We start from the raw sequence: 27344 nt of genomic DNA, 5'->3' as shown, positions 1-27344 counted from the left end.
TTTCTTTCCTTTATTTCTGTTAAATTCTGATTTTAATGCTAATATAATGATTTACCATATCCTTGATGATTTTGTACTGTTAAATTATCATATTTTTATATTATACCATTGAAGTGGAGTTATCATTTAGGAAATTTTATTATTTGGGGTAAATTACCATATTTTTATAAAAAGAAAAAAAAGAAAAAAAAAGGCCCTTATGCAAGTTGCAATAGACAAAAGAGGAGACATAAGTCAACCCAGTTATTACCTCACTTTTGAATCTTAATCTTCATTACAGAACATTTACATCAAGAAATGAATGAAAAAATTGGTTAACACACCTCCAAATTATTCAAAAAGAAAGGAAGAAAAAAAAAAGAGAATACATCATCCAAAACTCTCATTTAGTAGTATAATATGTGAACTTCCAAATTACTGAGAGAGGAATGTTGATAGTATGGCCTGCACTCCCAAAAAGTCCAATTCTACCAAAGCTAGCAGTTGAGCTGTTCATCGTTGCGTTGAAGAATATTGTCAGCTCTTGTTTCTTGCCGCTGTCTATCGAAAATCGAGTTGGAGAGACCTTCAAAGAAATCCCGTAAGGGGCAGTCCAACCAACTCTATAGAACTCAGGTCCAGCAATGTTGGTCACGGTTCGTTGCACGACTCTCGACTGGTTGAGTTTCGCGATCGTGACAGAGGGCAAGTTCAAATCAGCTCCATTGATGCTGGAATTGTACAGCCCGCAGTTCTGGGCTGTGTAGTTGAAGACCACAGGAAATGAGCCATTGATACCGCAAAGAAACGACATATAATCATCATAACCTACAACAAGCCAACTTGGATCGTGAATTTTACTACCAAAATGATCAGCAAAAATTCTCAGTTTCAAATATTTACGAACTCATTAAACATGTACAGTAGATGCACAGTACTTTATGTTCTTAACTAAATCAACTCAGTCGTGATATTGTCCTGTTTATTTTTCAGAAAAATGTCAGTTAGACTGCTACATTTATGTCCAAATATCATCACAGTGGATTCTATCGTGTGTCTATTATCAACAACCCAGCAGAGTTCAATCGGCTATAATGTTAAATAAATTACTTACTGGAGTCAAAGATCAACCCCGGGTCGAGGGCTGCAGTTGCATTCACAAAGCCACTTCCCATATCAAAAGGCGTAGCTGGAGACCGGTTCTGTTCAGGGTTTGCATAAGCACGCTGAGCCATGATCGGTCCACCGGTCTTGTCGTAAAGAGAAGCAGTCGTCGATAGTGCAGAGGCAATGGCTGAAGGACTAAGAGTAGGGTACTTCTGCTTTATAAGTGAGGCTAGGCCAGCAATATGAGGAGCAGCCATGCTTGTTCCCGACATCATCGCAAAGTTTTCACCTGGAGAGTTGGTAAAAGTTACCACTCATGTCTGAGTTTTCATATCATATGCAAAGCAAAACCGGTGCGGATGCTTACCGAGAAATTCGACAGAGTCCGTGGCAACAGAGCTCCAGGCAGCCCATATGAAATTTCCAGGAGCTACCAAGTTGGGCTTCATAATATCAGAATCATCAACAGAACTGTCTTCTGGATCTGGTCCTCTAGCAGAAAAATACATTATCTGTGGAGCAGTAGAGCTATAATTTGCCTTTAATCCTCCAGATATGCTACCAACAGCTCCAAATTTAGAAATTCTCTTTGTTAATCCATTTACTTCCAAAGAAGAGTTGTAGTAACGAAGAAGAATCTGTCAAAGAAACCATGAACTTCAGAACCAAAGAACACAAACACAACTTTGATGCAAAAAGGCTCTGGCAGGGCTCTCATGTTGATCCAATAAAATAAAATTTCCAAAAGATAACAAGGTAGAGCACACAACCTTGGAATCTTCTGGTGATGAAATTATGATGCCAGGCATCCTCATTGGAGTTGGGTTAAGCCGAAAGCTTAACACAAAAGAATCCATATAGAAGATGACCCCAGCAGCACTCAAGTTCTTCACTGTCTGTGAAGCCTGTTTAACCGTGGAAAGCCCGAGCACGAATCTGATCGAGTAGCTGCATATTAAAAGTTTCCCTTTGATCAGATCCCGATCAAAGTTACTGGAGTCTTGGCATTCACTCACGTACATGTCCTCTGAAACATGTGTGCCATTTTTCAATGCATGCATTGCAGCAATTAGTTTGTACTTCGTGCCATTATAAGTTCCAGCTGAATACAAAAGTAAGAATTAGATTTATCTTCCACAAAAACAGGATCATCATTAAAATGCAGGCAAGGAAAACAAGAAACGTACTTGCAAGTCCAACGCCCGGGATGGTGACGTTATTGCCAAGGGTTATAGAGTTAGCATAGGTTCTATCATGAGAAGCAGCACCAACAGTAAAGATCCATGGACTGAAGGAAGACATGCTCTTTGGTGCTGGTCCAGTATTGCCAGCTGCTTGCACAACAAATATACCAGCCTTTACTGCAGAGAGCAGTGCCATGTCTATGGGATTAAAAAACGTCGCAATGCCAGGGGGCCGCCTATTTGGTGTGATTGATAAACTTAGTATATCCACCCCATCTTCAGCAGCCTACAAAGAAAACCATAGATTACTATATACCACAAAACACACACAAACAAAAGAATAGAAAGAAGATGAGGCCTTCACGACACCTGATCAACTGCAGCAACGACATCGGCAGCGAAACCTCCAAAGCTTTTGTACAGTGCCTTGTAAACAGCAATGCTGAATAAAGAAGCATAAGAAAGCAGTCAACACAAGGAAGCGGATGCAACTCATGCAGTAATATGTACTTACTGTGAACGAGGGGCCATCCCACTAGCATTTCCAAAGTGATGTCCAGCAACTACCACTGGAATGCCATGGTTTCCAGCAGCAATTGAAGCTGTGTGCCTACATATATTAGTTTTACTCCAATTACTACATAACCTTCTGTATAGCCTTATTTTCATAGTTTCAAACAACTGGTCATCTATGTTAGTTTGATCAACAAACATCCAAACAAAGAAAGAAATACATACGTGCCATGTCCATCGACATCAAATGGCGATGCATAATCCTGAGATGCATTAAATATTCCCCTTGTTATAGCTGATGCTGCAAAATGGCGTGCTCCAACAAGCTTCCGATTGCATGATCCAGACGGGAAATCAGGAGTTACCTCACAGATTCCCGAGAAGTGGGCCGGAATGGGAAACGGATTATCAGTCAAATCATCAGCAAAGCTGGGGTGTGTAGGGTCAATGCCAGTGTCGACGAACCCTATCACGATCCCAGCTCCAGCAGATTCATAGCCACCATCTTGAGACCAAGCTCGCTGCGGCAACCCCAAGAACTGTGGAGTATGTGTCGTAGCTGTTCTAACAGAGAAATCCATGACGACATTTTCCACCTCTCTCCTCTTTGAAAGCTTAGTTGCCTTTCAATTAAAAGAAACCAGTAAATCAAAGCTTTCTTGGTGCATTTTTAATTTCTTCTGAGCAAATTTTATCAGATATACACAAACAATCAAACACCATCATACTTTAAAGTAGGGAAACAATGATGATGAAGCAAAAAAGGAGGGAACATATGACAATATCGTACCTGTTCTTCAGTAACAAACACAGCAAATCCATTGATCAAGAAATGGTAACTGTAGAGCTTTAGATATTTCTCCCCCTTCAAGACCCTCTTCAACAATGAATCGTGAACTCGGGCTATATAAGACCTATATCTTCCATGCTTTCTCGATATGTTTCTAAATAAATAACATGAAAGAAGTAAAGTTCAAAATATAATTTTAAGACATAGCTACAAAACCTGTAAGAGAACGAAACAGATTAACCAGAAGGATTGAACAACAAGTGAAACAAACAATAACTTCTATCAATGATCATCAACTGTGCATCCAGGGCATAGTTTTCTACTTTACATAATAACAAAACATTGATACAGTACACAGAAATTAGCAAAATAATAGTTTCCACGAGGTTGTGGGATAGTTTTCATGGAATGAAACTATATACGACACAAATTCTGCATCCTCCGAACACCATAGAAGTACCAAAAGTTCAAGAACAAGAAAACTTTGACAGAGAGAGAAATACCCAGAAAAAGTTACCAATGTCAACTACTTTAAAGAGGACATATCAACAACTCATGTTTAAAAAAACTACACTAATTGCAAATGTCTTACACAACAAGTTTTCATCATATTAAGTCAAGTAAAGCTTGTATTAGAGAGAGGGGAAGAGAGTGATGGAGAAGTACCTTGGTTTGTGGATGCTTAATCCACCAGAAGTAGCAAGCCTAGAAGAAGTGGTATTCTGTCTAAGCTGAGCATAATAATTAGTAGAAGAAGGAGGTTCCTTAAGGGTCACTATGTACACAGCTGTTGAATCTCCAAATTCATCCACACAAGATGCGCATAGAAACATCCCAATACAGACAACAACACAAAGCAAAGGTGCACAGTGAACTATATCCATTAGGGGACACTAACCAACCCAAAACAATGCTCCCAATCTCTTTGAGTACTCAAATTGGAATAAGGGATGCTCCAACACGAAACTAATAAACTCTAATCTACAGCCTAACAGTTCCAAGAAGGCAGTGAAAAAACAGCCATGAAATCTTCTCCTCTCAAATGGGGAAGCGATAATAATGGCCAAGAAAGCAGACCCTTCTTCTTTTCGGTGATAAAGAAAGAACCCACCACTATTCTTCACTTTTTGTGCATCCGTTGAGAGAGTGAGAGAGAAGGTAAAGGAAGCGAATACCCAATCTCCACAAGCTTTCTTGGGTACTGTGAATTAGAACGTTTTGTTAACTCAAAGCCAAAAACAAAAGGGAAAGAAAATAGAGAGAAATACAGGGCAGAGGCAAGTAAAGACACAAAAATGTTTTCTTTGTTCTTATTCTATAATCAGACTGAACGGAACTTTATGGTGTTGGTCTGTAACTCGAGAAAAATGATTTCAGGAACAAGGCCCATTTTTAATTCAAACAAATACATCTGATATCAAACAAAACGGCTCTTAATATGGAAATCTCACATTATAGCAATGACCCACATCCAAACACGAGTTCAAAATTAAGATTTCATAATAAAGATTGAATTTTTATGTATGTAATGTAATAGGGCAAGAACTTCCATGGAAGTACACAGTGGGGTACGTGTGAGAAATTGATTGGTCCTCACCCATAAATTTTGGCCCTTCTCTTTACTTCATTTTCTTTTGTCCATTTGCTCCCAACGTTCGATTTTTTGAAGCTCACCCGTGAGAGAGAGAGAGTTGTAGAGAGAGAAAATGTGGATACTGGTTTGGTTTTGTGGGTGTATTGTGGGACGGTGGAGTCTTTAGGCGCTCGCACGTGGCAAAAGTGTATTTTATTTAATTTAGTTTCATAATTAGCAATTATAATGGCCATATTTTCTCATACATTGCTTTTATGAAAATCCACTATTACTTTTCCTCATTTTCTGACTTCAATTCAGGACCATCTTTTCTTTTAATCATTGTCTTAGAACCTTTACATATATATCAAACCAAATTAGTGAGTAATATTGGACTTTATGGTAAAAATTATGTAAATTAACAGTGTATTATTAGTTGAAAAGGAGTTTGATCATGAAGATCACAATATGGCCAAACATATCTACTTCTTCTGTTTGAGCATGCTATTGGTCATAAATCCATGAGCACTCCTATGCATGAATAAGTAAAGATATCTATCGAGATGAAAAACTTGCTTAATCTATTAACGTGGAATGAAAAAAAAAATATATTTGACGAGTACTGTTGTATATATTGTTGCTCTGTTTAAATATGCTTTCTATTCTCCTTTCTGCAAAGTACTTATTCTATTATACTCTTTTTAAAGAGAAAATGTAACTTTTATTAGGTATATAACTCATCCAACTTAGAATGAAGTTGGTTGGAAGGTGAAAAGGAAGGGTAAATTAACCATTTTAACTTTACTTTAGGCATGGGATTCTAAAAATCACCATTTGGTGTGAAATTTTATGATTGTTATTTCATACTTATGGCATCAAAGGACACTTTATCTTTGTCAAAGTGGTAGGCCCAACAAAAGGACATCATAAGGCAAGCTGACCATCTCTAAAGCACAGATGTAGTAATTTTGATGTAGTATTGACCGTCTCTAAAGGAACCTGATTCCACAATCATTTACATCACTTCCTCTTTGATTTTTCATTTATAATCTTCCCCCCATGTGGAGCAAACAATTTATGTTGCTCACCAAAAGAAAAGTGTAAAAAGTTGAGTACCCTTTCTTTTCTTCATTCATGTTATAATAACATTTGGAATTATATGATATTTACAGAAAAAAAGATGTTTTTGATCAATTATTTTTCTTTTAATTATGATTTTTTTCTAAAACCCATCATAAATTTTCAACCAAAAACCTAAAAGGAACATACAAATTATAATGTCGCAACAAAGAGAGACATTACTGTGAAAAAAAGATCATCAAAAGCATTTTTCTTTCAACACTTGGATTTCCCCTTCTCAATTGCCCCTCACCTGCCGATTAAAAGAGTATATGAACTTGGGTGATTGAACTATGCTCAGTACCGTTGAAGGTAAGAGTCAGAAGTTTGATTTTTCTTTTCTTTCAAATAACGTTAATTTATAAATTTACGGCCTTACTTGTTTCCAAACACCGGGCTTGCATTTTTTACAACAGAACACAACTAAGAGAGTGTAGCCCAGAATTTTGAATTCATACAAAACAAAGCATATGGGTCCACTAGACGAATCCTGACCTGTTCATGTCTACTTCTGGTGGCACAGAGCAAAGAGAGTGACAAAACATGGCGTGAAAATATGGCCATACCTTTTACAACTTAGATCCTAGTTGGTATATGCCCCCCAAAAGGTGGAGCATAGTTTGATCCAAGCATTCATGGCATTTGTCTCCCTGACAAAGGAAGAAAATTTTGGATTGAGCAAACTACCATTGTTATATAGACAGTTTAGACTAATATAGAGTCAAAGAACCTTTGAAGATACGGTTCTCATTCATGCTAATTGGAAGGTATTTTTTTCCATAGAAATCCTTTGGCTGGCTTGAGATGTTGCTTCTTCCTCCTCCTTTGTAATCCATCCTTCAATCAATCTTCATTACATTTGTTTTAGAGGAGAAAAAAATGTCGTATATAGATTTTCTCCTTTTTAACAGGATAGAGGTCCTAAAATACATAACCTTCAGTTCGTACTATATGGGTTTTAGGTCCGCAAGTAATTGAAAGACCTACATAATGCCTAACACAGATTAAAAAGAGGGGAGCAAGCGAATCTACCTAGAGACATGGCGATCAGGAATGGGTAACCCACATTAAAATCCTGCACTCGAACTACATCTAATTGTTAAATTGCAAAATGAGGGCCACAATTTGCTCATAACAGTACATTGTCGAATCCTACAGCAGCATCAACACAAATTCAGACAGAGATGAACCAAGCTGTATCCCCCTGGCTAGTGAAACGCAGGTTGAACCAACAAAAGATAATATCCACTGAAAGTCTCCACAGATCTTCGCATGTAAGTATGTCTGCAACAAATACCGATCTGAGTTATTGAGAAATGTTGAATCTCAGATGGCTGTTAAGAAAAATTCAAAAACTTGATTTGACAAAAATTTCCCCTAAATTCCTGCAGAAAAATCATCTTGGTTAACAACCTGGTAACAGCCTTTACTACCCCAATATACCTATAAAGCATTCAGGTCTTGTAAACAGGGGGCACATTTTACCAACAGGGTTGCTGGGATAGAGAAAGCGGAAAAACAAACAGTTTCAGCACAGAGCAACCAATGAGACAGCTCCCCTAAGTGATAAATTAAACATACAATTCAAAGTGTCATCAAGGAATCAAGAAATACACGATTATTAGTGTCTTTTCCATCCTTATTAGAGGTGTCCATTTTACCCGAAGGGCCCCCAAACGGGGAGGGGATTCCCCATTTAGACAGGGAATGGGGGAGGAGTGGAGAACATTTTTTACCGTTAGATAAATAGGCCAAGGAGTGGATTATATTCACATCTACCATCTATTAGGATTTATTAGATTTTTTTACAATTTTTTTAATAAACGAAAAAAAATTACTTGGAGAACCCAACCCAGCAAATTCCTCGCCCTGATTCTTGCAAAAATAAATGAAAACTTTCACGGGGATAAGGAATGAAATAGGTGACAAGAATGGGGACGGGGAAGGCTTCCCCATCCCCGCCCCATGGACATCTCTGATCCTTATCAATAAAACCATACAATTTAAGTTCGTAACTAATTTTCTGAGTCAATGACTCAATTGTGGAAATTAGGGGAAAATATCAATAGAAATGTGATTGCAGAAATATTAAAAAGAACAAGATCTCCCACTGAAGCATCCTTACTTTCGATGCCTGGAAAATCCCAACCTCATCGAAAACAAGGGATATCTATGAACTATGAAGCTGAGAAATAAATAACTTCTTGGAGGAAATATTCATGCAATACAAAACAAAATAACAATACCCTTGCAGATTTCCATTCGAGAAGGATGTTTATAGTCGCAACTTGGAAAACGTAAGTCACGCTGATTATTTGTAGGAACATTCAGTCAAACCATTTAATCTTCATTGTAAAAATCTTTCTTTGATGTAACAAAAAGTGTTTGCCTGTTGAAGGATCTGTCAGGGAACTTGGAAGAAACCTCAAGAATGTTGAGTTTTTCCTACAGACCCACTTTGGCATTCTTAAACATATCATAACTTATTAAGGAACCAGAAAAGCAATCATATCCTAATCACAAAGCAATGAAGAAAAAACCTACCATGAGAAGCTATATAAGTGCAAAAAAACAAGCAACAGTATCCTAACGCCTGAACAAAAAAAGACACGACAATGACAAAAAGTAGACAGGGAAGAAGATTTGATGTATCTTTTAAGATAGCTGTGTTCTGGCAGGGGTTTTCCTCCATCCCTTGCCCCAGGGATGTCCCTTTTCCTTTTTTGGATAATTTTATTACACGAAGTTTCAAATAAAAAATGAAAGAAAGAAAAAAATATATATATTATGTAACTTTCTTCTCAGCTTACTACATCTTTTCATCTACGCATTGTTTCTAGGTTTGTTGTCAGTGAAACATTGCTGCATCAAACTTTTGGCATCAGGCGTTATTCAAGCAGATAGGGTGAGTGTTTTTATTCTCTACTAATAAAACAACCCAAGGGGATTACAAAAAACCTTCCTAATTGGAGTCACAGGTGTTATTAAAAAAAAAAAAAAGGACTAATCCGAGTTGATTGGGTCAGTTTTAATGCATAATCTGTTTGGTTTATAAAACCAATTAGACAAGTTGGCATTGGAAAAATCCTTCAGCAGTTATTATGTACAGTATATTTGTTAATAGTTGAACAGAATCATCAAAATTTCATGGAATAAATTGTTACTCAACAGAAAAGTACGTGCCAGATGTGTTATTTAACCAAATAAATACAATAGAGATAGGGTTCTGCTAGGTCTCATTGGGTTCTCAAGGGAAAATTCTAGAACTGAACCACCTAAAATAGACTCCCAAGAGGAGGATAATGTCAGAAAAACTAACACAAGGGAATGACGAGACATCCGTTCCTTTAAAGTGAAATAAAAAAAAGTTCTAATCTTGATTTGTAAATTGAAGAAAATAAATAATTAAAAGATGAACCCATTAAGACAATAAAGCTTCTCCACCTCAACACTGTTCCCCAGACTTCCCTTGGAAAATCCTAAAGCTTCTCTAGCGCAAAGTAGCCAAAAATGATTAATTCAGATGAACTTATCCTTGCCAGAGAAACTAATTTCGGAGATACGTTAGAACAAAATCCTTGTTGCAAAAAGGGTGTCTGTCAACAAGCCAGCAGTAGCTGAACATGTTAAAGTGGCAACCTTCAGAGGCAGTCACTAACTATAAGCAGCAGCCATAAAATAATGGCTAATATATTCAAATGCGATCCTTTCTAAATATAGTGCTCTTAAATCTTAATCAGATGCATCCTTAATTGGTAAATTACTAGAGACAGAGCATATCGGTATACTTGACTTCAATGATCGCAAGTTTCGTTGTGATAGCTAAAACGAAGAATTGGACAATAGAGGGGTAACGCTACTGACTTTCAAAGATAAAAGACATACCAGCACTATTGCTGTTGATTTTGGTGCTGATTTTGTGGGTTGGGCGGAGGCGGCATGCCAGGACGAGGTGGTCCGTAAACAGGAACTGCGCCACCAGGCGGAGGAGGCATCCCAGGTCGAGGCGGGGGAGGTGCCATTCCAGGCCTGGGTGGAGGTGGCGGTCCCCTCATCACTTGCCCTGTTGGTGGAGGTCCCATTGGTCTCTGCGCAAATTGAGGAGGACCTGGGAATGGTTGTGGAGGGGCTCCCCCTGGTCTCGCTGCCGAGAATTGAGGTGGAGGCATACCTCTCCCAACCGGAGGTGGACCTTGCCCTGGAAACATCGGCATCTGACCAGGTGGACGGATAACGGGGGCAGCCGGATATGACATCGGCGGAGCCGAAAGCTGAGGTACTGGCGGGCGAGAGATTTGAGGCTGCATCATCCCCGGAGCGGGTCCGCCCACTCCACGAACTGGTCCAGCAAGACCAGGCTGAGCTTGAACAAGAGGAGCAGTCGGGATACCTCTCCCAGCGGCACGGCCAATACCAGGCCCAGCCATAGCAGCAGCATTGACGGCTTTAGCACGGGACTCTTCAGCAGGCGGTGGACCCTCAACTGTCATGGAAATTACCTCTTCGCCGCGTAGAAGAACGAGGCCAAGGGTACGACGTTCGTCACGTTCCTCATTAGTCTTTTTACCCTTAGCCGGCGGAAGCTTACGGAACTCCTCGCAGTCGCCGAGGACGAGGTTCATATGCCGATCGAAGGCCATGAACTTGCCCACCAATTGGCGCCCATCTTGAATCGTGACCCTCATCCGATAATTAACGTACTGGAGCATCTTGGAGCTCTTAGACATCGACATTGTGCCAGAATTTAGATTCCCTCAACTGAGATACAATCCAGAGCTTCTTCAGCAAGAACTCCAGCAAGAAGAAACGAATCGAGCGGGAGTGAGGGGGAAGAGCCTAGGGTTTTAGAAATTGGAGCCAAATTGTTTGTTTTCTTTCAAATTTGCTCTTCGAGAAGGAAAAAAAAAAAAAAAAAAAAAACAGAAACAAACAATGGGCCGATCACAACATTGTCGGCCCACCAGCCCAAGTCCATACCCGCATGCATAGTTCAATATAATTTGCTTCCATTACTTTTTCATTTATTATTTTTTTCTTTTTATTTTGTTTATTTTTTACTCGTTGATTTTCCCAAATTTGTTCAATTGCTTAGTCGGTCTTCTCTCTGTATCCCTCAAGGCTGCTAGATTCAGATCTAGAAGGAGCTTGGACGAAGAAGGAAGAGTGAAAGCATGGCAGCACCGGATCATTTGTTCAATCTCAGAAATCATTTCTATTTGGGAGCGTATCAGGCCGCCATTAACAACAGTAATCTCCCCAATCTCTCCCCCGATGATGCAATTGAGAGGGATTCCATTGTTTACCGCTCTTACATTGCCCTTGGCAGCTATCAGGTCTGTTCGTGCACATTAGTGTGGTTGTAAAGTATATTGGTGATTGCTTTTAACTTGATTTGATACTCTGTGCGTACTCTTTCAGCTAGTGGTTAGCGAGATCGACTCATCCGCCCCTACGCCTCTCCAAGCCGTCAAATTGCTCGCTCTGTATCTGTCTGATCCCAGCAGCAAGGTTTCATTCGTGGATCTATATCCTTTTTAGCTGATTATGTTCGTTTGGAATATAAATTCTTTCAGGAATTCATAGAATTTCAATTATAATTTTGGGTCACACATTTCTATGCCGTGTTACTTCATTCTATAAATTTAAACCATATTTGACATTGATCTGGGGTGACATGCTAAAAGTCTCAAGAAGCGTTTACTGGGAATTCAATGTTGGTGACTCCATTTTATTGGCTAGTGACGTTTGGTGCCTTTTCTTTTGGGGGGTGTGGATGAATGAGGATAGGGAGCCAATTCATATTGTGGCAGTGAACGGAGTTTTTAGCGTTTCATAATAAAAATTCCTGCATAATTGGATCGATATTAAAAGTCATCTAACGTGTGAATATGTTAAGCAGTTCAAACCAACTTAAAAGATTTCAGATTTGACACCTAGTATTGAACGATAAATCACTTTCAAAAAGGAATGAATCCGGTTTCTTATTCACAAGAGCAGTGTCATTGAAGTTTCTTTACTGATTAATTAATTGAACATTGTAGGAATCTACCATTGCAAGCCTACATGAATGGTTATCAGATCCAGCCATTGGAAACAATCCTACTTTGAGGCTAATTGCAGGAATCATATTCATGCACGAGCAAGATTATAATGAAGCCCTGAAACACACAAATGCTGGAGGAACCATGGAATTGTAAGTCTCAGTTTGAATGCTTTTCCAGTAAGATAACAAGACCTAGCAATCCAAAAGTTAATTGTCCAAGCATGTCACATCTACATTTAATTAATGATATCAATGATGGAAATTTATTAGAATCAAAACTGAAATTAAGGAGAGTGTAATTGAAACTGAAGTTTCATGAATGAAAGAGACAATTTGTAATTTAACTTTTCTGTTTCTCACTGCGTGTTTTATCATCTTAAGTGCCTAATGTAGATTCAAATAGTTGATTTAGGGGAGATATTTGTGAGACTGGACGTGTATAATGTGATTGGCTCAATGAAACCATGAGAGCTTTTGCTCAAAGTGGACAATATCATACCATTCGTGGAGGGTCGTGATTCCTAACAACTAATAATAATGTAATTGGCTCAAGCCTGATTTTGTTTTTTTCCTTGCAGGCATGCTTTGAATGTTCAAATATTTCTTAAGATGCACAGGTCAGATTATGCAGAGAGACAGCTGAGAGTCATGCAACAGACTGATGAGGATCACACATTAACACAACTTGCAAATGCTTGGTTAAATCTGGCAGTGGTTTGTAGCTTATAGCATTTTTTTCCTTTACACTGAACGAAGGGACACTAGACTTTTGAAGGTAATCTTATTATTCTGTAATTTTTTTTACTTGACCAGGGTGGTTCCAAAATACAGGAAGCATATCTCATCTTCCAAGATTTCTCTGAAAAGTATTCCATGACAAGCTTGATTTTGAATGGAAGGGCCGTCTGCTGCATGCATATGGGAAACTTTGATGAAGCAGAGACACTTCTTCTTGAAGCATTGAACAAGGTAATTTTTTAATCACCGTGCACTTGATTACTTATATTGTATAACAGAAACTGCTTTTCTGAGGGGATCAAGATTAAATTGGCACAACGAAAGACTAAGCCAGAAAAAAAAAATCCCTACACTGAACATCTTTTGTAACATAGTTTTCTTCAATGAATTCCAAGATGATCAAACTTAAGGCAGATTGAAAGTTTTCAGGACAACGAAGGATGCAAATATTTTCTATAAATTTCTAATTGTAGATAAGAAGTTGCTTTCATGTTCTCCACAGGATGCAAAAGACCCAGAAACTCTGGCCAATCTAGTTGTATGCAGTCTTCACCTTGGCAAACCAACTTCTCGTTTTCTCAGGTAATGGATAGTGATCCATGGCCAGAAATCTTTTCTGCTAATATTGCTCTCTCTCTCTCTCTCTCTCTCTCTCTCTCTCTCTCTCTCTCTCTCTCTCTCTGGTTGTTGGGTTGCAATGCTGTTCTGTAGTCTGCATCTTTGTGGGAATTGGGGGTTGAGGGTAGTTTTAAGAAAGTGATGGTATTTCTATGATCTCTTAAATTATAGACAGTTTAAAGTGAGGTTGGAATGACTTTCTGAGAGTAGTATTTTAAAGTAAAACATTTCTTTTTGACACTTTAGAAGGGGCTTTAATGAGGAGTTTGATATTTTAGATTCCTATATGGTACCGTAGGTCTTGTTATGCTCATTTAACATCTTTGGTTTTGAGAAATTTATTTTGTCCTTGTCCTGACTCCTGTCTTCACATTATGCTTTCCTGGAAATAAGTTGTGTTTTTATTTTAAGCTATTATGGAGAATTTGCCTGTTGATAAAAACTACCTGAACAGTTGAATTCATCCACAAGTTGGATTAGAATTTTTCTTTCTTACCATGGCTGCTAACATACTTGCCACAAATTTTCAGCCAATTGAAACTTTCGCATCCAGACCACTTGCTTGTTAAACGCATCTCGGCTGCTGAAGAGAACTTTGATAGAGCTGTCCAGTCTGTTGTTTAGTGAGCCCTTGCTGCTTTTGAAAAGGAGATGAACAATGTTTGCTAGTGTTAAACGGCAGTCTTCACCCCGCGGCCATTTACTGTTTATTGGGGCTGTTGATTTTGCTCAAATTATTCGGCTATTAAATACCAAATCGAACAAAATGTTTGACAGTAGAAGTTATAAAGCTTGATTCTGGTCATTTTGTATTGAGCTCATAGATGTGATACATGATTATTTGACTTTAGCATTTTCATTTGTCCTTGGGTTGGAATGAGTGTAAACGACTGCCCTCTAAGGTTCATTGTTTGATATTGTGCCAAATTGCAAGAGAGTACAAATAGAGAAACAGAAGTTGCAGGTTATAACCATAGAGTTTAATATCAGACCGCAGGCTTCATTCTGAAGTTAATAGTGAGCTATAATCTCAGTGTAGCAGAATAGAGGGTGTGCTTGGTTATTAAATTCATTCGGATACCAAGTGGAGTCTTGTGGATTTAACATATGGAGTCTTCGATGATCAACCAAACCATAAGCTTATTTAGTTCAGATAACTCCTTTCAGGACATGAATACATGCAAATGGCTTATTTTCCTTCATTCACGACTAACAAGTGCAAAACAGATCCAAAACTCATATTTCATTTTCCCGTTAGGCATACTTAACGCATTCATTGCACAATCTAGTATTACAATCTCAAACAGATGATGTTGATGGCAAAAGGGAGCAGGTGACAAAGAAGGGCAATTTCTGCACAGACATCCCATTATTTTCAACTACATCGTTTCAAATTCATGTGACAAACGAACTGTTTCCTAAAACTACTGCATAATAATAATGTAAGGGCATCGAATGTAACTTCATGTAAAGGTAAAATTTGGATACAAAAAAAGAAAAAAAAAAATCCGACCACTCTGCTCCCAATCCATCTGCTGAAGTAGCAACAGAAGCACAGCTGAAGTTAATACCTCAAAGAGTTAAATCCTTCTTTCATTCATGGAGAGCCATTCAAGAGCTTCCATAGCCTTTAAGATGTGACTTTTGCCATCTCCACGCTACCTTTAAGCTTTGTTCAAGATCTGTATACTGAGCTGTCCAGTTGAGTTCCTTATTTATCTTTGTTGGGTCACTATAGACTTCTGCATAATCGCCTGGTCGACGGTCAAGGTAATCGACTTTGATTTTAACCCCAGTTGCCTTCTTGCACGCTTCTACGAACTCCTTAACTGATCTACCTGATTAAAACACCAAAAAACAACTCTGAGCTGTGAGGAATGTAGTTGAAGTGTATGTTTTTTTTTTTTTTTTTTCCTTCATATTTTGAGATGAGCAAACCTTTTCCAGTGCCAACATTATATATTCCAACTTTTCCAGCCTCTGCCTTTGCAAGAGCTTTCACATGAGCATCAACCAGATCAGTGACATCGATGTAATCCCGGACGCAAGTTCCATCATGTGTAGTGTAATCTGTTCCTCTAACCTACAATATTTCAACTTTAATGGCAAACAAAGATGAAAACTGAAAAGGAAGGAAATTTTTATGCAAGTATGAAGCAAGCCGTTTCAGGCGAAAAAGAGGATAATCATACCTTAAGTCCAGGAATAATGCCGCGAGCTGCATCAAAGCAAGCACCTGAAATTCGTCCCTGCTCACGAAGCTCTGGTCTAGGAGCTTCACCTAACCTACCCTCTGGGTCTGATCCAATCACATTGAAGTATCTGAAGTTTTAAACATACCCAGAAACAAAACTTGTAAGCTGTGATAATAATTAGAAAAAATAAAGCTCTGAGAACGAACACAAGTTTCATAAAGACAAGCTGATACAAAAAAGTGTTCAACAAGCGGTTAATATTAATAATACCAACCGCAAGATCATGACTGCCATTTTTGAAGTTTTGGAAAAATCTTTAATGATATCCTCTGCCATCTTCTTGGCTTTCCCGTAAGGATTGATAGGGAGCTGCAGGCAACCATATCAATGTTAGTTGAAGCTCATAAAGGACTCAAGTTTCAGTATTTTGAATAAAAACACAATCATTTACAGAAGGTTCAAGTAAAATACTTGTGGAGTTTCTTCAGTGATTGGCATTTTTTCCGGTTCACCATATGTGGCACATGTACTAGAATATATCAATTTCTTCACACCATGGGCCGCCATTGCCTCTAGAACTGTCAGTGTATTTGATGTAATATTGTGATAATACCTACATTAAAAGAAAACGTTATAATCAATATGCTTTTCTTTTCCAGCAGACAATTCTTGCAAAAGAAAAGAAAAAGAGTTCTTCAAGAAAGAATGCTTACTTCAGTGGATGAACGGTACTCTCACCAACATAAGCAACAGCAGCAAAATGCATGACAGCATCAAAAGCATTCTCTGAAAATATCTTGTTAACCTGAAAACAAACATTCACTTTTAGAGTTGATCCTAACGTTCTCAAGAAACACTTAAACAGAATATGTGAAGACAGTACAGATTTGGGGTCTCCCAAGTCGGCATAAATGAATTGAAGCCTCCCAGGTTCTGGAAATAGTTCTTGCAGAACCTTCACGGCACCGAGATTTCCTCGTGACAGGTTATCCTATTAAAAGTTAGAATGGTTAATACAGAGGAGAGAAGAAAAAGGCATATAAGGAGAAGTTGAGAACTGTCAGGAGATTTACCACTATGGTTACACGATAATTGTCCTTAAGGAGTCTTAGTGTAGCATGTGAACCAATGTATCCAGCACCTCCTGTTACTAGAACATGAGTTACCCCCGGCTCACGCAGCCCAAACTGAAGAAAAGTAACATTTTAGAACAATTTTGACTCACTACTAATCCTTTTTCATATAGAAAACCACTTTGTTCTGAAAAGAATTCAGAATTTGCAACATTCAGGAGCCAAACAGGTTCAGATGAACAGTTATCACAAGAATTAGGACAATCAACATGGCCATCTAAACTGCTAACAAATAGACTAAAGAGCTAAGCAGAAGGTGAAGGAGATACCTGGCTTGGGGCACTGAAAGCCGGTGATTGCTTGAGCATGATAATGCATAAAGCTGTGAGGGTGGCGGCCAGGATAATTTTTCCCACAAAGTTGTTTTTCTTTTTGGGATCTGGATAATCCATACCTATAAGAAAGTCAAAATTGAGAGTCCAAATAATAAATCCTAGAAAACTGTGCTTGTTTGAGAGACTGCTCATGAAACAATTATTTGTTCTTGGTTCAAAATTATTTTCAAGATGATCTGAAGAAGTTACCTCCTAATGCTAGAGATCTGGTGGACCTTTGTTGAGTTCTGTTTCTGCCGAAATTTAGCATTTGCCAGTTTCTTCAATTAAATGACCGATGATTTGAAGAGCAATCCTCGGCCTGCAACCCGACCACCAAGAACAACTAGATTCTATCTAGCCTTCGATATTAATTCGATATGAATTATGATGACCTGCAACGAAACAGAAAAGAATAATCAATCATACTGGACGAATGGTCAAACCTCGTTGCTTATAGTTTACCACTTGCAAGAGAATTGTTTAAAAGAAAACTCAAGTTAGAAGCGACCGATGAATTTTAAATTATAAGTTCGTAGAGGAGAAACTACGGTAATTCAAGAGCCATGTCTGGAAGCAAAACCCAATGACCAAATCAGCTAACACGACATTTTCAGACACACAGACATACACACACTTATTTACCCGAGAAATAAAATCCAGAAACGAAGAGTCAATTCTCAATACACAAAATGATGTGAGGCACAAAAAAAAGTCAATGGAACGATAATAGACACGAAATAGAATAAAGAAAAAAGGGAAATTTGGTCATGAGATCCATGCCACCCATGGAAAATTACATCGAGAAACAATCAAAGAAGCAAAAAAATGGTAATCAACAAAGGAAGTGTGCGAAACAGGTAAAGAAAAGACGTTAGAAGGAGGTAGGGAGGCATAGATAGAAAAGGGAGAAGAACCCACCAGAGAAGAAGGAGAGGAGATCCTGAAGAATAGAGGCAGAAGATGGTATAGAACGGGGAAATGAAATGATCGTAGAAAAGGAAAAAGAAGTCAGAGGGTCAGCGCGTTGGGGGAAACCCCACATGAAAAAAGGGGGTGGGAAATTGAGTAGAAAGGAAGAGGGGGGAAAGCTTGAAAGGGTAGAAAGAGAAATAGGGGAAGAGGAAGGGAGGGGGGCGGGGAGCGTTTGGAGGAAGAAAAGAGAAGGAGTTGAAAAAAAGGCGGAGAAAAGCGTGCATCCGTCCATACAAACCTACTAATATAGTTTGGAAGGTGGGTGGGTGTGGGGGGGGGAAGAAGAGAGTCCAAACATTTGCGTCGAATTTTCAACAAGAAACGGACAGGGGAATATATCAGACACCCAATGATCTTGATCTGGGGGAGATGCGTTTGTGTATGGGAAGGGTGGGGGGTTGATCTTGATCTGGGGGAGATGCGTTTGTGTAAGGGAAGGGTGGGGGGTTGGTTCTCTGGGTACGCCAATTACACGCCCACAGCTATATCAATTTTGAATACCCATTCATTGCCTGTCTCTCTCCTCAAATTCTAAACTTCTATCCCCTACCAATGCTTTTCATTCTCTCTACTTATCATTACTCTCCCATCCAATACATCAAAATCCTACAATCTTATACCTGCCTAAACCCTATATCAACATACACCATCTAAATAGCATCAACTGCTTCCTCTATTTTGTGCACAACTCCTTCGTCTTTGTTGCCTCGTTGCCTCATTGTCTCGTATGAGTCACATTAGATAATTAGTGATATGTGGTATGAGCGCCTGTCTATCACATACAATCTTAAATGACATACATTTCGTTAAATAACTCTTTTGTCAATTGAAATTAAATCGAGCAACATCATGACTCAATTCTTCTAGCGAACATCTAAGTAATGTAAATACTCTTCAAACATACCATTAAACATATGGAAATGATTTTGTTTTAAAAGTCATGAATGGAATGAAAAAATCCCAACAAAAATCATATTTAATTTTTTCTCAATTTTTTTTTAGTATATAACTTGACATATTTTTTTTAGTTTAAAAGTGAGAAATTTAAACTTCTACTTTCGTGGTGGAATCAATATGTCAACTCCTATAATATACTCGTTTTATATTATTAAATATCATTTTAAACCTTCATCGAGAAAAAGTATGGTTATTCTTACTTTTTTTTTTATTTATTAATTTTTATCTAATTATTCTATTTTACTTATATTTTAAATAACATTGGCCTCTTGGTTGATAGTGACGGTGATGGAAGATTAGTCGTAACCGATGAATAGCAGTTGCTATTATTCCATTTCATATTTAAATATTCATAATGTTCAAATATGGTACCCTTCTAAATGCATTAAATTACTTACGAAAATTCATATGCCTGTCTTTCTCAAAATTACCAAACAAACCAAGGCAATGGACGTTACCTTGGGATTTGAAATAATTTTGTCAAAAATAAACATTTTCTTTTTTTAAATCAAGTTGAAGAAAGGTCTATTTTTTACTATTCATCTCTTGACTTTTGTATGTAATTTTTTTGAAAATTATGCAAAGTAACGTCAAGGAAATAATTATTCGTACGCTAATTAAATCGATTCAATTAAATTTTATTAATTTTATCAACTCGATAAGGTTCGAGAAAGGGAGAATGGATGAAAGATTTATTACGAAATAAAATGGATGGAAGATTTATTTTTCGTAAAAAAAAAGAACTCAGTAGCATTTAATAATTTTGGAAATGAAAGTTATTTCATTTGATGGGGTGTGACAAAAAACAATAATATGGTTGCCAGTTCTAATTAATTAATTTTTATTTTATTTTTTGACGCTGAAAACTATAGTTGACATTTGGACTATTATTTTAATTGTTTGGTATTCTGTATTTGCACGTTGTTGACAGAGTGACTCAATTTTCTACTTTATTATTAAAAAAAAATTTAATAAAATTGCCCTTTTGCGATTTGTCCATTTTAATTTTAAAATATGCTCATGAGCTATAAATAATATTTGTGAAGTATAATCCAATGCTTGTTTTTAAATTAAAGTTATAAAGGTTGATTTAAGAAAAAATGGATTTTAGATTTTTGTTGGAATGTTAATACTCAATTAATTGAAGAACAGGTGATGTAGTCCATATGGTAGAAATGAATTTTCTATGTATTCGGTTATAACAACTCTTGAATCTCGAGCCACATGACATGTCAACGCAATTCCAACGATAAATTTTTTTGATCAAGAAACCAATCGATTCATTTTTTTTTTTTTTTAATTAAAATGGGAAATTTTTTAGTTTAAATTATTTAAATAATTTATTTATTTCCCTCACTTTATTTCAATTGAAAGCAAGAACATGCCCCCAATTTTCTTAATTTGCCTGATTTTCATGGCCACATGTCGCTTTTAGACTACAACTCTTAAACAATATTTAAAATATAGAGTTATTTTTAATGGGCTTTATGAGTTGGTTTTAATTATACCTAAGAAAGGATTCCTATGTCTTTACTTAAATTTTACTCCACCCACTATATCTTTTATTTATTTATTATTATTATTATGTTTAGAGAACTTTTTAAAATCTTATATTCCATTTTGGATATTATTTTGTAAAATAATTTATATATTAATTAATGTTAAAGAGTAAAATTTATATATTTATAATATTTTTTAAGAAAAGTAATGTTATGGTAAATTTGGATTAGTCCAAATACTAAAACACACAAGAATCTAAGCTTTTACTGGTTGGGATGAGTTTTACCATGTCTTTTTTTTTTCTTCTTCTTATTTTTAATTAAAAAAAATACGATATTTAGATAAGGTTTAGTCTCTTTATGCAAGTTGACTTCACAAACTTGATTTTTTTTTTCATAAATACTATCAAACAAAAATAAGTTAGGCAATTTATTTTGGATTGAACTAGTAATTCTACTATATTAATAAAAATAAAGAAAATATAAAGTTTTAAAATTATTAATTAAACACGATTAATACTAAACATTAAATTAGTGGTCTAATGTTTTGATTAGTTGTGGTCATGAGTTTGCATGCACAGGAAAAGTCGAATAAAATAAATAAGAGAGATTTTAAAAATGAATTATATTGCTACAAATTTATAAACTATGCTAATTTTAAATCAAATCATGGCGTGGAACACTTGTATTTTTATAATATTAAAATAATAATAATAATTTGTATCGAATAATTAAAGAGATAAGAGCAGCCCTTAGGTGGGTGGGGTTAATGGTCATTTTCTTTGAAATTTTGGTGACTAAAACCGCCGTCTGCTTATTTTTAGTCCAATTATTTGTAAATAATGTTGATTTTAATCTTATTTTAATTCTTTAGGATTATTTTTATATTTATTTATATTGCCTAGCTTCTTTGATTTAATAATTATATCGGGTATGGTTATATAAAAAAAGAGGTTGGTATGGGATATAATGCATACAATTTCTTAGTTGACCTTTACAATGAATTTTTTGTTGTTAAATAATAGGTGAAAGTTGGATATTTTAATTTATAATATGTATGTCCCAACCAATTAAACTATATTTATGTTGTAAAAATATATGCTATAGAATATTACGTGTTACACATTAATTATTCAACTAACTAAACTATTTTAAGTGAGTAATTCTCATTAATGAAAGATTCCTAATTGCTATTTAAGTCGAGGACAATTATGAGTATTTAATTAGATATATTAAGTGTCGTTAATTAATAAAAAAGATTAATTATGAAGAAGTCTTATACGTCAAATTAAAGCTTAATTAAGGTTAGTAATGGTTGAGTATTTACATCTACTTATTGATTATGGATTATTGAAAAATGATGGAAGTAAAGGTGTAAAAGGAAAAAAGAAAGAAAAAAAAGAAAATTGAAAATTGGGGAATTTTGTTGAAATTAATATTTGAAGGTGGTGGGTTTTGGTGTGGGGTGGTAGATGGAGTCAAAGCTAAGGTGCTTAGAAGGGACACCATATTATATTACATCTTCAATAAGACAAATAATTAGGTCAGTTTCCCCAACTAACCACCTTCGTTTGTTTTTAAACATATATGCTTTCATGAAAATTAAAAATGCGCTGTACAAAAAAGATATTAAAAATAAACTGGGGTGGCCAACAATATTAGAGCCCAAGCTACATAGATTGACCCACTAGCTATGATGGGCCATATCAATTCAATTTGGGATAGTTTGACCCACAATCTGTAATGGGCCAAATTGATTCAATTTGTGTTGGCCTCTCAGCTGCATATTGATAGCCCAAAAAGTAGCAAAGATGAGAACTAGGTCATGGGTTAGTTGGATTGAGGTCAACCTTGTAAGGCAACAGTAAAGATTACCAAATTTAAATGACGTTTTTTACTCTATTTAATGTTTCAATTTAATCCAAAATTTTGATTTTCTTTTCTATCTTGCTTTTGTCTTTCTCCTTATAATTTAGAAAGGATCAATGAGAGTTGATTATGATTTGATTGAATGATTGAAGATTCTTCTTTTCTTTGATAAAGGTCAAAAAAAAGGAGAGGAGAAGGAGCTTCGCTTAATCACACTTGACTCTCTTCTCCCGTGAAGGTTCAGGTTTTCAGGTTTTCACTGTGAAATATGATCATGGTTACGTGGTTGTGAGTTTTGCGGGGAAGGAAAAAGAGTGAGGAAGGGTTTGAAAAACAAAATTTGCTTCAATAGTACAAAACAAACGGAGCCATTAAAGAAACTAACAATTGGTAGTGAACTACAAAACGGATGTGGAGTATTTAATAAAGAAGGTGCAAACCCAGAGAAGTAATATGACCGTTGCATTCTGCCCTCCCTGGCCTCGATATTACCCAACGGATGCTCAAACATAACACACAATTCAAATTTCAAATTTTCAAAACTAAAGGCATAAAGAGAAAGCTGCCATCTTTCTCCCCCAATCTTACTCCTTTCTCCCTCCTCCCCTATGTTTCTCGGACTTGGAGCTCCCAATTAGTCTATCCCACACGAACCTTTCTTCTCCGCCATAATAATAATAATAATAACAATCTCTGTCCCTTTGGCTCCACCTCCACTGTTCGAAGCATTTCATGTTTGTATTTCCGACAATGGAACTGGAGAAATTGTCATGAAGTTTCACTTGGCTGTTTCTCCAACGGAACCATTCTTGTCTCCGTCTTTGTTTCTTAAGGTTCATTCAGAATATTCAGAATGAAGGAGGATAACCCAGCAGAAAACAGAGGCAAACCATCTAGGTTTGCTGATCAAAATCAGTATACCAAAGGAGGCAGTGGAAATGGTTCCAAATTGAGGGCTGCTTCTTCCTGGGGTTCGCACATTGTGAAAGGTTTCTCCACAGACAAGAAAACTAAGGCGCAGAGCAATCTTCAATCCAAGAAAGCACCACTCACCAGCTCGAATTTGGTAAATCAGAAGGAGAAGTCTGTTCCTTCTCATACTCGCATCAAGCGTTCGCTTATTGGGGATTTAACCTGTTCGCCAAATCCCGCTCAAGTTCATCCACAGTCGTATCAGACCCACCGCAGACAATCTTCTCGAGATTTGTTCGTTGAGCTCGATCAACTCAGAAGTTTGCTTAACGAATCCAAGCAGAGGGAATTCGAACTTCAGAACGAACTTGCAGAACTTCAGCGGAATACTAGAAATTTTGAACTCGAGAGGGAGCTTGAGGAAAAGAAAGCTGAACTAGAGGGTCTTACTCAGAAATTTGGTCTATTGGAAGAAGATAGAAGAGCCCTGTCCGAGCAATTAGTAGCTGCATCATCAATCTCTGAGAAGCCAGAAGAGCCGCAGACTGCACCTCTAAACGTGGAAGTGGAAGTTGTTGAGTTGAGACGCTTGAATAAGGAACTTCAGCTCCAGAAGAGGAATCTTGCTTGCAGGCTTTCTTCTGTGGAATCTGAGCTCGCTTGTCTAGCAAAGAATTCTGAGGTAGGTAACATTGTGATGTTTGTGTTGGATGGGCAGTTTTTTCTCTTAATGTTTACGAAACATGTAACACATGTACCTCAGCTGCATCATGTGTTTTTTTTTTTTTTTTTTTTTTTTTTTTTTTTTTTTTTTNGTTATTACTACTAGAGCGAAGCTGTTGCAAAGATTAAAGCAGAGGCATCTTTGCTGAGACACACAAATGAAGATTTGTGCAAGCAAGTTGAAGGTCTGCAGATGAGCAGATTAAATGAGGTTGAGGAACTTGCATACCTTAGGTGGGTCAATTCCTGTTTGAGGAGTGAGCTTCGCAACTCGTGCCCCTCAGCAAATTCTGATAGCCCATCCAGCCCTCAGGCAATGGAGAGGACTAGTGAACCTGTTGGATCACTATCCAGCCAGAAGGAGCACATGGATTACAATAATGCAAAGAGAATAAACGCAATTAAGAAGTTGAAGAAATGGCCTATTACTGATGAGGACTTGTCTAACTTAGACTGCTCGGATAATAATGATAGTCTTTTAGGCAAAAATTGGGTTGATACAGAGGAAGAAAGAAGCCCCAGAAGAAGACACTCCATTAGTGGAGCCAAATGCTGGCCTGAAGAATTGGAGCCAAACAAGAGGAGGCAATCGGATGGCTTCATATGTGCAAAAGAGTTGGAAAAAGAAGCAGATCCTCTTTCCTCTCAGAAATATGATTTGGGCGTTATTCAAAGGCCTCATATTTTGGAAAATAGTCATGAAACTAACAGGAATTTTGCCTCTTTAGATGTGGAGAAACGAGCCTTGCGCATACCGAATCCCCCTCCAAGGCCTTCCTGCTCCATTTCTAGTGAACCTAAAGAAGAAAACACAGGTCGAGTCCCACCACCTCTGCCGCCGCCTCCTCCACCCCCTCCTCTTCTTCCAAAGTTCGCTGCGAGGAGCTCCACGGGAATGGTGCAACGAGCTCCACAAGTGGTTGAATTCTACCATTCACTTATGAAGAGAGATTCTAGAAAAGATTCTTCCAATGGAGCCATATGCAATGTTCCAGATGTTTCAAATGTCCGAAGCAGCATGATTGGGGAAATTGAGAATCGCTCATCCCATTTGCTTGCTGTAAGTTCTCGATCATATCATCTTCCTTTCTGATCGTAGTTCTCTTACTAGAAGACATAAATGATGTTTCATACTTTTACAGATAAAGGCAGATATTGAGACCCAGGGAGAGTTTGTAAATTCACTGATAAGAGAGGTCAACAATGCAGTTTATCTGAAGATTGAAGATGTAGTGGCATTTGTGAAGTGGCTTGATGATGAACTTTGCTTTCTGGTATTCCTTCATTTCTCTTAAATTTAGTGCATCTGATTCAGACATAATAGAAAGAATTTGAACTTAAAAGGAGTAACAAGTAAAAGAATGCATGCTGTAGGTTGATATTTCTATGAACATCCTATAAATCATTTTGTTGAAGAGTTGATTACTTTGCTGACGATTAATATCCTCAAAGGTGGATGAAAGGGCAGTTCTGAAGCACTTTGATTGGCCAGAGAGAAAGGCCGACACATTGCGAGAAGCAGCGTTTGGGTACAGAGATCTAAAGAAATTGGAGTGTGAAATCTCAGCCTACAAAGATGATCCCCGATTGCCTTGTGAAATTGCTCTGAAGAAAATGGTTACTTTATCAGAGAAGTAAGGACCTAAAGCTTCCTTTCCATATATTGACTTGGTTTGTTTTCCTTGAAGTCAATTAGGCTAAACAATGTCTTTATGCAATCAGGATGGAGCGTAGTAGTTACAACCTTCTCCGGATGAGAGAATCATTGATGCGAAATTGCAAAGAGTTTCAAATTCCCATAGATTGGATGCTCGACAATGGGATCATAAGCAAGGTAAAACTTCATAACATGTCATATGCCTTAGGAAGAGCACTTTTGAGCTCAATGTTGTAGATTAAGAGTTGGGTTCAAGAACACGCTGCCCTATTTTTGCTGGATAATTTCTAAATAACAACCGTAGTCTAAGTGTATCTGAACGAACCAAAATTGAACTGTATGTTGTAGATAAAGTTGGGTTCGGTGAAGTTGGCTAAGATGTACATGAAGAGAGTAGCAATGGAGCTTCAGTCAAAGAGTTCATCAGAGAAAGATCCCGCGATGGATTACATGCTTCTTCAAGGAGTGAGATATGCGTTTAGAATTCATCAGGTAAGCATTCCTTCTCACTGCATTTTTCTTCAGGAAAACGGACATATGGTTTTGCTGATTTTCCTTTCCCCGGGTGCAGTTTGCAGGAGGCTTCGATGCAGAAACAATGCATGCATTTGAGGATCTGCGGAACTTGGCAAACCTTCTCAACAAGAAGTGAAAGTTACAGGACAGAGCATTGAGTGACATCGGTTAATTTTGGTTTACTAACTCGGTAAGCAGCTAGCCACCATGCTCATGCTGGCAATACATTAATCAAGTCAAGAGGTCACATGAGTCATGAGTCATGAGTGGTGTTCATCTTTCCTCTTATATGGGACATTTTTGGATTTGGAACTTATAGCTGCTGGATAAGCCAGGGAGCTTTGGTCTTACTCAATCAGATAGATCTTCAATGAACTATATTTTTGTCCTCTGTCATCCTTCCTACTCTCTTCATGAACCAAAGTTCCTCCTCCAAAGCAAACGTCTTTGTGGAATTTGAGTTTGTTAGTTAATGATTTTTGGGCATGTGGACGTGTGTGTTCAATAAGAAAACAGGTTTCTATTGTCTCTTAGAGAAATGTTTCAAAGGCTGTGATTGTATTTCTTGTAAATATTGAGAGAATTTGAAATCACAAAGCACAGGTGCATGGCTTTCAAATCACATCACCTTCAATTATTCTAAAAACAAAATCAATCCCTCCTACAGAACAAATTATAAAAAACTCTGAAATATCTATCTGCACTTATTTTTCCTGATATTTTTGTATAAATCCAAAGACAAGTCCAGAAATCACATCCTCTCAGACAACCATTATGTGTTTTTGTTAAAAAGACGAACACTCTAAACAAAAAGATCAAAAAACAAATCAACTTAAAAAGAGGAAAAGAAAAGAAGCGAATTGAGGGATCCAATAAATGGTGAGAAGGAGGTGGATTTGGATGATTGATGAAATCTAAAGCAGTGGTGGA

The 27344-nt window shown here is 37.2% G+C and overlaps 5 protein-coding genes across 9 annotated transcripts; 2 read left to right on the top strand and 3 right to left on the bottom strand.

Annotated features, from left to right (window-relative positions):
- Positions 1-206: 206 nt before the first annotated feature.
- LOC111780989 (subtilisin-like protease SBT2.3) lies at positions 207-4850 on the bottom strand. 2 transcript variants are annotated; one of them, XM_023661376.1, is made up of 10 exons: positions 4240-4850; positions 3574-3727; positions 3009-3406; positions 2785-2880; positions 2640-2712; positions 2274-2556; positions 1857-2188; positions 1454-1724; positions 1094-1375; positions 207-738 (listed from the first exon to the last, which is right to left on the bottom strand). In XM_023661376.1, the coding sequence occupies exons 1-10, from the start codon at positions 4455-4457 to the stop codon at positions 383-385; spliced, it is 2463 nt and encodes an 820-aa protein (XP_023517144.1). In that variant the 5' UTR covers positions 4458-4850; the 3' UTR covers positions 207-382. The 2 variants fall into 2 exon arrangements, with proteins under 2 accessions (XP_023517144.1, XP_023517143.1); XM_023661375.1 differs by having other exon boundaries at positions 207-807; positions 4240-4848.
- Positions 4851-6699: 1849 nt separating this feature from the next.
- Positions 6700-11157, bottom strand: LOC111781406 (small nuclear ribonucleoprotein-associated protein B'-like). 2 transcript variants are annotated; one of them, XR_002812981.1, is made up of 3 exons: positions 10151-11157; positions 6996-7549; positions 6700-6915 (listed from the first exon to the last, which is right to left on the bottom strand). XR_002812981.1 is itself a non-coding variant. In XM_023661968.1 (2 exons), the coding sequence occupies exon 1, from the start codon at positions 10996-10998 to the stop codon at positions 10156-10158; it is 843 nt and encodes a 280-aa protein (XP_023517736.1). In that variant the 5' UTR covers positions 10999-11157; the 3' UTR covers positions 6700-7549; positions 10151-10155. The 2 variants fall into 2 exon arrangements, 1 of the variants encoding a protein (XP_023517736.1); XM_023661968.1 differs by having other exon boundaries at positions 6700-7549.
- Positions 11158-11295: 138 nt separating this feature from the next.
- LOC111781405 (coatomer subunit epsilon-1-like) lies at positions 11296-14571 on the top strand. The gene is made up of 7 exons (XM_023661967.1): positions 11296-11598; positions 11684-11773; positions 12307-12458; positions 12887-13022; positions 13122-13277; positions 13549-13628; positions 14195-14571. The coding sequence occupies exons 1-7, from the start codon at positions 11437-11439 to the stop codon at positions 14286-14288; spliced, it is 870 nt and encodes a 289-aa protein (XP_023517735.1). The 5' UTR covers positions 11296-11436; the 3' UTR covers positions 14289-14571.
- A 347-nt stretch (positions 14572-14918) lies between these two features.
- LOC111782198 (UDP-arabinose 4-epimerase 1-like) lies at positions 14919-18511 on the bottom strand. Of its 3 annotated transcripts, none has more exons than XM_023663018.1 (11): positions 18228-18511; positions 17517-17701; positions 17262-17386; positions 16933-17046; positions 16743-16850; positions 16573-16664; positions 16331-16472; positions 16134-16228; positions 15857-15986; positions 15603-15747; positions 14919-15502 (listed from the first exon to the last, which is right to left on the bottom strand). In XM_023663018.1, exons 2-11 carry the CDS (start codon positions 17575-17577, stop codon positions 15276-15278), a joined length of 1239 nt encoding a protein of 412 aa, XP_023518786.1. In that variant the 5' UTR covers positions 17578-17701; positions 18228-18511; the 3' UTR covers positions 14919-15275. The 3 variants fall into 3 exon arrangements, with proteins under 3 accessions (XP_023518786.1, XP_023518788.1, XP_023518787.1); XM_023663020.1 differs by lacking the exon at positions 18228-18511 and adding an exon at positions 17952-18197; XM_023663019.1 differs by lacking the exon at positions 18228-18511 and adding an exon at positions 17858-17932.
- A 4548-nt stretch (positions 18512-23059) lies between these two features.
- Positions 23060-27038, top strand: LOC111782105 (protein CHUP1, chloroplastic-like). Its single transcript, XM_023662899.1, has 7 exons — positions 23060-24200; positions 24348-25301; positions 25384-25515; positions 25694-25875; positions 25964-26075; positions 26247-26390; positions 26470-27038. Exons 1-7 carry the CDS (start codon positions 23460-23462, stop codon positions 26548-26550), a joined length of 2346 nt encoding a protein of 781 aa, XP_023518667.1. The 5' UTR covers positions 23060-23459; the 3' UTR covers positions 26551-27038.
- The last annotated feature ends 306 nt before the right edge of the window (positions 27039-27344 follow it).

The sequence above is a fragment of the Cucurbita pepo genome, chromosome LG19, assembly GCF_002806865.2.
Source record: "Cucurbita pepo subsp. pepo cultivar mu-cu-16 chromosome LG19, ASM280686v2, whole genome shotgun sequence".
Lineage (NCBI taxonomy): Eukaryota > Viridiplantae > Streptophyta > Magnoliopsida > Cucurbitales > Cucurbitaceae > Cucurbita > Cucurbita pepo.
This window is presented reverse-complemented; position numbering and strand designations above follow the sequence as displayed.

Excerpts from the sequence above, each read along its gene's own strand:
- LOC111780989 (XM_023661375.1), bottom strand. The coding sequence starts at position 4,457 with ATGGATATAGTTCACTGTGCACCTTTGCTTTGTGTTGTTGTCTGTATT. Across the intron at positions 2,557-2,639 it reads TCGTTGCTGCAGTTGATCAG|GCTGCTGAAGATGGGGTGGA; the intron begins GTGTCGTGAAGG and ends TTTTCTTTGTAG. Across the intron at positions 1,725-1,856 it reads CATCACCAGAAGATTCCAAG|ATTCTTCTTCGTTACTACAA; the intron begins GTTGTGTGCTCT and ends TTTCTTTGACAG.
- LOC111781406 (XM_023661968.1), bottom strand. The coding sequence starts at position 10,998 with ATGTCGATGTCTAAGAGCTCCAAGATGCTCCAGTACGTTAATTATCGG.
- LOC111781405 (XM_023661967.1), top strand. The coding sequence starts at position 11,437 with ATGGCAGCACCGGATCATTTGTTCAATCTCAGAAATCATTTCTATTTG. Across the intron at positions 13,023-13,121 it reads CTTGGTTAAATCTGGCAGTG|GGTGGTTCCAAAATACAGGA; the intron begins GTTTGTAGCTTA and ends TTACTTGACCAG. Across the intron at positions 13,278-13,548 it reads TTCTTGAAGCATTGAACAAG|GATGCAAAAGACCCAGAAAC; the intron begins GTAATTTTTTAA and ends TGTTCTCCACAG.
- LOC111782198 (XM_023663018.1), bottom strand. The coding sequence starts at position 17,577 with ATGCTAAATTTCGGCAGAAACAGAACTCAACAAAGGTCCACCAGATCT. Across the intron at positions 16,851-16,932 it reads ATTATCGTGTAACCATAGTG|GATAACCTGTCACGAGGAAA; the intron begins GTAAATCTCCTG and ends AACTTTTAATAG. Across the intron at positions 16,229-16,330 it reads TCACTGAAGAAACTCCACAA|CTCCCTATCAATCCTTACGG; the intron begins GTATTTTACTTG and ends GGTTGCCTGCAG.
- LOC111782105 (XM_023662899.1), top strand. The coding sequence starts at position 23,460 with ATGAAGGAGGATAACCCAGCAGAAAACAGAGGCAAACCATCTAGGTTT. Across the intron at positions 25,876-25,963 it reads ATGGTTACTTTATCAGAGAA|GATGGAGCGTAGTAGTTACA; the intron begins GTAAGGACCTAA and ends TTATGCAATCAG. Across the intron at positions 26,391-26,469 it reads ATGCGTTTAGAATTCATCAG|TTTGCAGGAGGCTTCGATGC; the intron begins GTAAGCATTCCT and ends CCCCGGGTGCAG.